We start from the raw sequence: 12,289 nt of genomic DNA, 5'->3' as shown, positions 1-12,289 counted from the left end.
ATTATTCTTATTATAATTACTTAAAATAATCATATATATTTTTAATTCTATGCTCATATAGTGTTTCGTAACATTGCATTTTTAACTCACATTGTAATGTGTCGATATTTGTAATTGTATTACGTTTATATTAGCTTTAGCCCTTGGCTTTGTCCGCGTGTATCTCGTATATTTGGATATACTGACCATTTAAGTTAGGGCTAAAATAATACTCATACAACAATCACTGCACAACCAAGTACAATATGACCTGTACATACATTTATTATAATTTTATCACCTTTCATATTTAAATAGGTATTGTAATTCAATAAAGTTTTAATTCATTAATTGCTGCTGAACTAATTTATACATTCTTCTCTGTTGATTGCTATTATAAGCTTTTTCAGCGAACACAGTCAAGCTTTGCTTTGACAGTTACGCAACCAGAAGAAAGCTATCGGCGACAAACACAGTTTTTACTCGCTTATACATAAAGATTGTTAAATAATGCTACATACATAACAATATTATCAAGATTGCGTGTGTAACTAAACCCGCACATGCGTGTAAAAGCCTCAAGACTCACGTATTCTTCGAGTTTGTCTCTAGTTGTTAACTATTTGTCGATTCGATTTGATGGTGTATGTTTTTGTATGTAGTCGTGTCACCGATTTATCCGTTATTTCTGCACCGATTTGTTGTATTAATTTTTAATTGTGTTTTTTTTGGAACTTGACATTTTTTTCAACGAGAATTTAAGCAGTTGACTATGATCTCATTTGATGTTAAACGTCATTGTATGTTAGTACTGTGCTCGCGTGGCAGAAATACTCGAACCCTACAAGTTGGTTTCTTTGCGAATTCATAGTGTAACAATAAATCTGTTTGCGACGTCTTTACTAGTAAGAGCGGGAGTACACGAGCGGTGCGGCTCCGCAACGTTGTTGTTTCGCATCGGCGCCGTAGCAGCGTTGGACAGTCTGTTAATAATATTGTGACGCAGAGACAACTGAGCGGTGCCGCTCCGACGTCGCACCGGCGTCGCACCGGCGCCGCACCGCCGCCGCAACGCACCGTGTGCCCCCGCTCTAAGTTGATAACTTACCTCTGCTAATGGTAATGCTCGAGAGCCTCAATAGCGTAACGGTAAGAGCGGTCGGACTCATTACTGAGGGGTGATGGTTCGATCCACGCCGTCTATTATCGTTCCCACTTCTAATGCAATATTTCCCGACTAGTTGGAGGGAAATGAAAATATTGGTCATATTTAAAAGATATGGCAAATACTTAGTCTTTAAAAAAGATCCTGAAAGCATAGCACAAACAGAAGACCCAAGATATAAAATACTGTGTAATACTTTTGTTTCAAATAATCTAACAAAGTTGCACTACAATAATCTTCTCATTGTTTATTACAAAATGCTCAACAATAATAATACTTAGTAATGGTTCAAATTCTAAATATTTCCTCGTATATCATTTTATGATAATATAACTCGATCTCGATCGATTGCTTGGAAATACCGTCATATTAAACTATATCATCAAGATTTTCCGACTAATCGATACGATCTACGTTATCATAAAGATTTTTTAATAGGTTTAATCAGAAGATAACTAAACTACTACTATGAAGTAAAATAATACTTAATCGTTGTCGACTAAATAGGCCATGATAAAACTTTACTTTTTCAAATATCACAAATTGTTTGCAAATCTTACTACATTTAGAAATACAGTGTTAAATCCATGTAACGTCACACAATTTAACGGCAAACTTGCTATAGCGTCGACATCACATGGCTTTGAGTGGTTTAGCTTGCCTTCCATACAAAAACACACTACACCCACTCTCAATTAATAAAAAGTACCTTTTAAGTTGCCAAAATTAGAGAAAATCATGGATTTAATATGTTATCATAATTATTCTTAGTTGCTCACAAACATTCAAATAGTAAACATGGCTAGTAAAAGAATGTGTATTGACGAAAAAGTTTTACTTAAACATTTTGGTTTTTCCATTTACCGACTACTCTTTATAACGTCATAAAATTTACAGTCGTTTTATAGTTTTCATTGTACTTATCATTTTATTTTGTAACGTATATGGCACGATACAGTCGTGTCCTTTTGGCAGCATGAAATTAATTTAAAATATTCGAAAAAGAGTTTTGTCAGATAAAAACACTATTTTTGCAAAGCTTATTAATATTTCTGCGTTTCAAATCATACTTCTTATTTATCCTTACCCTTCCCTTGGAGACAGACACTATAAAAATGTAACGAAATTGAAAAATTACGCATGAGGTATTTTTTGGAAAACTATTTTGATAGGTACTTATAATAATAGACAAATGGTTACGATGTAAGCCCGTGTGTGCCTACAACATGAATATTCTTTACAAGTTAGCCCTTGACTACAATCTCACCTGATAGTAAGTGATGATGCAGTCTAAGATGGAAGCGGGCTAACTTGTTAGAAGGAGGATGAAAATCCACACTCCTTTCGGTTTCTACACGACATCGTACCAGAACGCTGAATCGCTTGGCGGTACGTCTTTGCGGGTAGGGTGGAAACTAGCCACGACCGAAGCCTTCCACCAGCCAGACCTGGACCAATTAAGAAAATCTCAATCTTCCCAGCTGGGAATCGAACCCAGGACCTCCGTTTTGTAAATCCACCGCGCATACCACTGCGCCACGGAGGCCGTCTAATGTTATAATGTTATTATTTTATCTGTAGATTAATTGCTTTACCTGTACTGGCGTGCAAAATTTACAGAATGTTACTAAAGATTACAAAAAAGAAAATGTAATTGGTATACGGTCATGTAAAAAAAGGCATGGCTATTCATTATAAAAAAAAATCTTAAGGCCGATCATGACTCAAAACTCATTTCTATACGAGTATATTAACTGCGGTAAGTCGGAAGTCCATAAATAATGTCTACATCTTTTTTCAAAGGCAATGCGTAAATAACCTCAAATAAATTTGGGCGCGCAGAAATAACCGGCCGACGTGTGTTGCTTTTTCGCGAACACCTTGAACAGTCGTACGTCAGCGGCTGACCTTCCTTCGCAAGTGGAAAAATAGATAAGGCAGATACACCGTTTGTAGGGCACGGACGCGCGTTATGTGCGGGCTACTGGTTGTGGAGATTTCGATTTTCTTTATGTAGGACATGATTTTTTTTATTGTGTACCTACTGTACCTGACGTCTACTGTACAACGAGCGTGATAGCCCAGTGAATATGACCTCTGCTACCGATTCCGGAGGGTGTGGGTTCGAATCCGGTCCGGGGCATGCACCTCCAACTTTTCAGTTGTGTGCATTTTAAGAAATATATCACGTGTCTCAAACGGTGAAGGAAAACATCGTGAGAAAACCTGCATACCAGGGAAATTTCTCAATTCTCTGCGTGTGTGAAGTCTGCCAATCCGCATTGGGCCAGCGTGGTGGACTATTGGCCTAACCCCTCTCATTCTGAGAAGAGACTCGAGCTCAGCAGTGAGCCGAATATGGGTTGATAATGACGACGATGACGACTGTACAACGACAGTCGCCTTTTTGTCAGTCAATAACAGGATATCTCGAAAAATTGCTATTTTTAACAGACTTCAACAAATGGTGGAGGTTCTTAATTTGACGCGTATGTTTTTTTTTAATGTTTGTTACCTCATCTTAAAAATGTAATTTCTTGAATTCAAAAAGTATAGTTCCAGATTGGTCCCATTTAATTTTCATGAAAATCGGTTCGGTAATTTTGTGTTAAAATGAAAATAACGAAATTTCAACACACTAAAAACAGAAAAATAAAATCTTTTTAACAAAAAAATTAAACTGACTTCAAAATAACAATACTAAAAAGCGAAAAATAACATCGTATGTGCTACCTTCTGATCATTTTGAAGGAGGTGCCAACAAAGTGAACAAAACTTTTCAAAATATCTTCAATATACAGAATGTACAAAATGTACAGAATTCGTATTATAAGTATAGATTCTAGATGGCGCTGCCGTCCGTTATGCCACGTTAACGTTTGTTGTTACAAATGATATAAGTAAAATCTCAAATTGCGAATACATGTATAGAAAAATATGTAATATATATATAATTCGACGGTTTTATTATAAGTATCTATAGTATATTGATGATCAAGTTTGTACCTCTGTTGGCGACATGCAGACTTTCAGCTTTTATTAAACGATGAAAGCCTAGCGATCATCCATTTTATTTATAATTTTCTACAGCAACACAACATACATAGTCATATGATTGTTATTTAGATTGATTGATCTATGACTATACAAAGATGCTTTGCGGTTAGGTGCACGCTAAACAAGGATTTTTATGATAGTGATAATTTACTAGCACTCAAAATCAAATAAGACGGAATACCCACACTTTTCCTCATCTGAATATTTACAATACTTATTATAGTCTTTTTTTGTTTCAAATTATTACCATGATTCGAAATATTTTTAGACTTTAAATAGAAATAGATTGTTGTTAATGCATGTTAGATTCATTTTATCTTTAGTTTTAGATGTAAGTTAAAATAAAAGGTTGTTAAGACTGTGAGCTGATTGGACTATAGACGACATATTAATTAATAGATTCATTACAAATTAATGCGAAATTAACTGCTTGAGTTTAGCTTCTTTTTGTTTTGACTTTGTTAAAAAAATTTAATAGAATTGTGTATTAATTAAAAAAAACTAAATTGTGTATTTGTTTTTGTAGCTCAAAAACAGAAACCAAGTCCTTTTCGTTACTGGGTCTGTAGCCATGTTGCACGTCTATTCTCTTTCCACAAATGCTAACGCTTACGAAAACTAAAAAAATATATGGGAATGACAGATCCGATCGATAACTTGATCACGTGACCTGTCGATAACGAATGTCATTCCATATATTTTTTAATTTTCGAAGCGATTGCGATTGTAGAAAGAGAATCGACGTGCCATATGGCTACATGCAATGTTACTTGGAAAGGACTTCTGTATTTGAGAACCATTGTTTTGCAAACTTTAACTAAATAATATTTCCAATCAGCTTTGATACTTGTCAAGTTTTTGTTCATGTGTACCTAATTTTGTTAATTTTGGGTTACAAAAGTTCATAATAGAAATTGTTAATTTCCAGGAAGAAAAAGAAGAGACGTTAGACATGTTAGAGCAAGGCCAAGCGGAGAACAGAAGGAAAAAGCGGAACGCGATGCTAAAAGTGCTCTTGCAGGCCGCGTCGCTGACATTCTTAGCGGAGTGGGGGGACAGGTCGCAGCTCGCGACGGTAGTGTTGGCGACGAGGGAGAACGCCGTAGGGGTCGTCGTGGGGGGCTCGTTGGGACACGCGCTGTGTACGGGGCTCGCTGTTATCGGGGGCAGGATGGTCGCGCAGAAGATATCGGTGAGAACTGGTGAGTTGAATACAATTTTATAAGATTAACAACTAAAATTCAGTAACCATCATTATTTTAACGGCCCACTACAGAATCTCCCCTCTCCTATTAGGGAAGCCTCACCCAATAGTGGGCCGGCTTAGGGTGATGTTATTCTTTTTTTAGTATTAATATCAGATGTTAATGAAAATGACGTTAATGAAGAGACGTGACAGCTCAGTGGATATAACCTCTGCCTTTGACTCGGAGGGTGGGGGTTCGAATCCGGTCAGGGGTCACCATTTTTCTCCGAGTAGAGACTCGTGCTCATTAAAGAGCCGAATATGGGTTGTTAATGATGATGATGAATGAAAATGACCGGGCTTAAAATGACGGCTTCGCGACGCACGGGTGAGAATTTTTTTATAATAAAGAAAAAAGCTCAGTTTCACAACTCGTCCCAGGACTGAGAGCTCTAAAGCATCATAGGGTAATCACATGGACCAACTACTCTTAATAAGCCTCAATAGTTCTGCAGTTACGGGACTTGATCTGGGAATCCTAAGGTTCGATCCCAGCCCGTGGGTAGGTATGTATCTGAATATTTGTCAAACCCCCTTCTAGCAGTTTTCGCTTAGAAATGGGAAGGAAAATATTGGTAATTTAAAAAGACTGTTAATGCGCAACACCGAACACAATAACGTCAATGTCATCTGTCTATCAAGTGCAAGTCAATTCAACGTCAACTGTCAACTGTCATTCTCAACACTAATCTGTAATTAATTTTCACTAACTGAAAAAAAAATGTACGCTTCAATCAAAATTAAAATCACTGAAGATAATCCTGACAATATTATTGAAATTACACAAATTCCACCAACAATACTAAGAAATCACATTCTCCTCAACATTTTTGGACCTAACGAGCTGGATTCGTCGGCGTCACGATCAAGATCAAGAAAAGAAGATCGAGTCGGGCAAATCCTTTGTTCACAATTCACTAATTCCCTCCCTTTACCGTTCTCGTTTACCCTTTTTCCGTGTTAACTTCTTATTAAAATATACTGGACTTCGCTTCTTTACTGTAAGTACTTTTATAAACCTCCATAAAAATGATTAGTGACGAACAAAATGTGAATATTCCACGATCGCCACATAACGTCAAAATGGCGGAACTAATTAGAAAACGTGGCACGTACAAAGGGCGTCTTACTATTTTTGAAAAATTCATATCTAAATTCGACTTAACTAATACTTCATTATCACCAATTCAAATGTCAGAAATTAACTTGAGATTTAAATCCATCAGTAGTTTATATAATGTATTTAATGACTTACAAACACAAATCGAAGAAGCGTGCCGGGATGTAGATTTAACAAAACAATATGAAGAAAGAGAAGTGTTTGAAGAACAGTATTACAGAGCTTTAGCCTCCGCAGAGTGCTTAATCAAACTTAATGACGCTTCTAGTTCTAAGTGCACCCCATGTGGGGAACACTCAAATAAGCCACTATCTATTAAGTTACCGGACATCAAATTACCGACGTTTGATGGATCATATGACCATTGGCTAGAGTATAAAAACTCCTACATAACTATGATCCACTCACGCACAGATTTAGACCCCATACAAAAATTTCATTACCTGAAGTCCTCGCTCAATGCGGCAGCATTGCAGGTCATCAGCGCATTAGAGTTCACTGCAGAGAATTATGCACATGCGTGGGATTTACTTCAAAATAGGTATAATAATAATCGTTTGCTAATATATAACCATGTCAAAGCTTTGTTTTCCATTACATCCTTGAATAAAGAATCTGCCCCACTAATTAGGAAGTTAATTGATACTATTCTTAGAAATCTTAGGGCTCTGAGTACACTAGGTGAGCCTACTGAATCATGGGACACATTAATTATATACTTAGTTGTAAGTAAACTCGACCTATCCACTGAGCGCAAATGGGAACAACATAAAGGGTCTTATAATTTAAATTCACACCAAGAATCAAACCCAGTTAAGCTAGATCATTTAATACAGTTTTTAAGGGATAGGGCAGATGTTTTGGATGTTTTAAAAACTAATTGCAGTAAGAGTGACTCTAGACACAATATGATTAATAACGCTAATAATAATAATAATCAATCAATTAGGAAAGTATCCTTCAATCAACATCAGTCGCACAGTCATGTTACTTCACAAGTTAACAAAAACAATTCACATTCCAAATACACTCAAGCTTGCCCTATGTGTGATGATTCACATCCAATTTATTCATGTACTAAGTTTCTAGATTTATCGATTAATGATAGAATTAAATTAGTGGATTCCAAGAAGTTATGCAGGAACTGTCTTCGCAGAAATCACACTAGTTCGGACTGCCTATTTGGTCCGTGTAAGAAGTGCTCATCCAAACATAATACACTTCTGCATAGTCATGTAGTTATTGAAAATGTAAACGCATCAACATCATATGTACACACAAATACATCTTTGCCAGTTGATATGAGCCCTTCATCTCACTCAACTGCCTTGAACTGTACCGAATATCCCTCTAAGTCACACACAAAGGAGATTACTTTAAATAATTATAATTCACACAACTTAGTTTTGCTATCTACTGCCTTGGTAGACGTAGTAGCTAGTGATAATAAATTACATACAGCACGGGTTTTGCTGGACACTGGCAGTCAAATATGCCTTATTAACCAATCATTTGCACACAAAATAAACGCACAACTTATACAGTCCTCTGTTCAAGTTATGGGAGTAGGTCATGCAGTCACTCAAAGCGCACATAAGTGTACTGTTAAAATACACTCAAGAGTAAACAATTTTCATACACACATACAATGTTTGGTTTTACCTCGCATCACAGCCAGTATGCCACCATGCCAGTTAGACATTAGTAAAATTTGTATTCCAAACAACATTAAACTTGCAGATCCTAATTTTCATCATCCTTCTGATATTGATATTTTAATAGGTGTTGATAAATTTTGGGAATTTCACAACAAGGGTTTCATAAAGCTATCAACAGGGCCATATTTACATGAAACCAAACTAGGTTGGGTCATATCTGGACCAATACACACAAGTGCTAACTTGCGCATCAATAATCAAGTTAGTTGTAACCTAACTAGTAGTTTAGATAGTCAATTAAAAAGATTCTGGGAGTTGGAAGAAATTCCTTCCTCGGGGAGCAAAATGCTCACAGCAGATGAACTCACTTGTGAACAAATTTTCTTATCAACTCACCACCGAGAACCTGATGGTAGGTTTTCTGTTAGAATTCCTCTAAAAGAACCCGCTGATGTTTTAGGGGACAGCTATTCATTAGCCGAGAAGAGATTTTATTCATTGGAACGCAAGTTTAGAAATTCACCTGATCTTAAAGAAAAGTATTGTGAATTTATGCGCACATATGAACAATTGGGGCATATGACACAAATTGACACTTATAGTTATCCTTATTATATGTTACCACATCATGGTGTTATTAATGAAAATTCAAAAACAACAAAACTACGTACCGTGTTTGATGCAAGTGCTGTCACCAGTACAGGAAAATCCTTAAATAGTATACAACATATTGGGCCTACTTTACACAATGATAATTTTTCTATTCTTCTTCGTTTTCGTCAATACAAATATGTTGCATGTGCTGACATAGAGAAAATGTACCGACAAATTAATGTACAGACTGATCAACGCACTTTACAGTTAATTTTATGGCGAGAGAATCCTTCTGACTCTTTGAAAATATTTAGGCTCAATACGGTTACATATGGTACTGCATCGGCTCCTTATTTGAGTATTAGATGTTTAAAGCAACTTGCACAGGAATGTGAAAATAAGTACACTGTCCCAGGAGAGGATAACAATTATGTGTCTAAAATAATCAATGAAGATTTTTTTGTTGATGATCTAATCACTGGCCATGACAATCATGATACCCTCATGCAAATTTGTGATCACATCACATCAGTTTTAGCCTCAGGATGTTTTCCATTACATAAATGGTTATTTAATACTTGCTTAAACACACCTAATGAATCAAGACATTTATCTTTAGGAGATGATTGTTCAAATAAAACTCTCGGTTTGGGTTGGTTCACTCAAAGTGATGAATTATATTTCACTACCAAACTTAAGGTAAACACACACACTGTTACTAAACGTTCAATGTTATCTGTAATTGCTCAGATTTATGATCCACTTGGGTTGTTATCACCAACAATCATATGTGCCAAAATCTTATTGCAAAAATTATGGCTTTCCAAACTTGACTGGGATGACCCCGTTCCTCATGATGTGGTTCAGTCTTGGGAAAAGTTTATTAAATCATTTGACTGTTTAAAGGATATTCGCATTCCTCGACATGTTATAGGTTCACATAATCAATACATTGAACTTCACATTTTCAGTGATGCTTCACAAAGTGCTTATGGTGCTTGTAGTTATATACGTTCTTATTCAGACAATTCACCAGTGTTTATCAAATTGTTATGTTCAAAAAGTAAAACAGCTCCATTAAAAGCTATAAGTATTCCTCGATTAGAACTATGTGGATCTTTAGTGGGTGCCAAATTGTTTGCAAAAATAAGTAAATCATTGCGACTTAAATTTCATAAAGTATATTTTTGGACGGACTCCACCATAGTGCTTGGATGGCTTCGCATGTCACCACATCTTTTAAAATCATTTGTACAAAACCGAGTTACTGAGATTAATGATATTGCAAGTGAAGCTTGTTGGAGACACGTTAGCAGTGGGGACAACCCTGCTGATTTGTTATCTCGAGGCATGAGTTTTGATGCGCTTGATAAATGTCAATTATGGTGGAATGGTCCTGCTTTTTTACACAATCATCATTCAGAATGGCCACAAAGGCATTTTACAAAAGAAGTTCCTTCAGATTTACCAGAATTAAAATCTGCAAGTGTAACTGAGATGTCACTACATTTAAATTTATATAGTGGGTTATTTGATTTCAATCGGTTTTCATCATTTAATCGCTTAAAGCGCAGTGCAGCCTACGTACTACGATTTATTCAAAATTCTCGTACAAAACGCAATAATCGTTTGGTTGGTCCGCTCTCGGTTGAAGAGCTGAATACTTCCAGTACATTATTGACGCGAATATCACAAATAGAGTCATTTCCTTTAGAGTACAACTGTTTAACGAAAAATTTAAAACTAAAATCTACTAAAAGTATTACCGGTTTATCTATTTTTCTGGATAAAGATGGGTTAATACGCATAGGTGGTAGACTTGCAAATTATGACAATTTTTCTTACAATAAAAAGCATCCTGTTTTACTCGATAGCAAACATTGTTTCACTCGTTTGTTATTTGCATTTGAACATAAAAGATTATTCCACGCAGGACCTCAGTTACTTTTATATCACATTAGAGAGGAATGGTGGCCTTTAAAAGGTAGAAATTTGGCTAGACAAACAGTTCATAGATGTGTTACTTGCACACGTTTCAAAGGTCAAACCTTGACACCCATTATGGGAAATCTACCCTCAGAACGTTTTCAATCAGGTTTTCCCTTCATGCGCTGCGGAGTGGATTATGGAGGCCCAATTTTGATACTTAATCGACGAGGTAGGGGTGCGCGATTGGAAAAGAGTTATATTTGCTTATTTGTTTGTTTTAGTACTCGTGCGGTGCATTTGGAATTAGTCACTAGTTTAACAACTGATGGATATTTACAGGCTCTGAAAAAATTTATATCTAGGCGTGGAAAACCATTAGAAATTCACTCAGATAATGCCAAAACGTTTATTGGTGCTATGAAAGAGTTTTCCGATTTCATAGACAACAATTCAGATGCAATAGTAGAGTATGCACATGATAATCATATCAAATTTAAATTTATTCCACCTTATGCGCCTCATTTTGGAGGTTTATGGGAGGCAGGCATCAAATCCTGTAAATTTCACTTAAAACGCGTGGTAGGCAATGCCCATTTAACTTATGAAGAATTTAGCACGGTTTTAGCCCAAATTGAGGCTATTCTAAATTCTCGTCCGATTTCCCCTTTGTCCTCTAATTCCTCAGACCTTTTACCTCTTACCCCCGCTCACTTCCTCATTGGCCGCCCACTGACAGCACCAGCTTCTGAAGATCTGACTACTACACCATCACATCGGTTGACACGCTATCACAGAATTGAACAACTCAGACAACATTTCTGGCAACGTTGGTCTAAGGAGTATGTCTCTGAACTCCAAACTAGAACTAAATGGAAGAGTCCAAGTCGAGATATCACCGAAGACATGTTAGTCCTTATAAAAGAAGATAATTCTCCACCCTTAAAATGGCGTCTTGGAAGAGTCACTGAAGTCTCAAGAGGCAAAGATGGAGTAGCTCGAGTTGCCTATATTCGCACATCTGAAGGCATAATTCAAAGGGCTTGTTCGAAAATATGCCCCATCTTTCCAGAGGACGAGGACCCTGAAGAAGAAGACATTGGAAGAGTTCTTCCAAGGCCGGGGGCATGTTAATGCGCAACACCGAACACAATAACGTCAATGTCATCTGTCTATCAAGTGCAAGTCAATTCAACGTCAACTGTCAACTGTCATTCTCAACACTAATCTGTAATTAATTTTCACTAACTGAAAAAAAAATGTACGCTTCAATCAAAATTAAAATCACTGAAGATAATCCTGACAATATTATTGAAATTACACAAATTCCACCAACAATACTAAGAAATCACATTCTCCTCAACAAAGACTACTTTTATGTTTCACATGTTCATGTTTCATGACATATGTCACAAGACTATATTTTTAAATCAGCGCTACATGATCTATTTTAAAAGGTTCTGGTAGCATTATTGCAGGGTATTGTCCCGAGTGTGTTTGAGATATAAATTGGCATAATGTTAAATCAGAGCCGTGAATTTAAT

General features: G+C 36.4%; 1 protein-coding gene across 3 annotated transcripts in view; it reads left to right on the top strand.

Moving 5' to 3' along the window:
• The window catches only part of LOC112050461 (transmembrane protein 165), a 60,144-nt gene that overhangs the window by 40,737 nt on the left and 7,118 nt on the right, over nt 1-12,289 (top strand). For 2 of the 3 annotated variants that reach the window (XM_024088730.2, XM_024088729.2), the window contains one exon: nt 5,130-5,403. In XM_024088730.2, coding sequence (XP_023944498.2) covers nt 5,130-5,403 — 274 coding nt within the window. Of the gene's footprint in view, nt 1-5,129; nt 5,404-6,018; nt 11,976-12,289 lie in introns of those variants that run through there. The other variant, XR_008251315.1, reaches the window with a different exon arrangement.

This window comes from Bicyclus anynana, chromosome 2, assembly GCF_947172395.1.
Source record: "Bicyclus anynana chromosome 2, ilBicAnyn1.1, whole genome shotgun sequence".
In the NCBI taxonomy this organism is placed as follows: domain Eukaryota; kingdom Metazoa; phylum Arthropoda; class Insecta; order Lepidoptera; family Nymphalidae; genus Bicyclus; species Bicyclus anynana.
The sequence above is the reverse complement of the archived record's forward strand: the minus strand, read 5'-3'. Positions and strand labels throughout refer to the sequence as shown.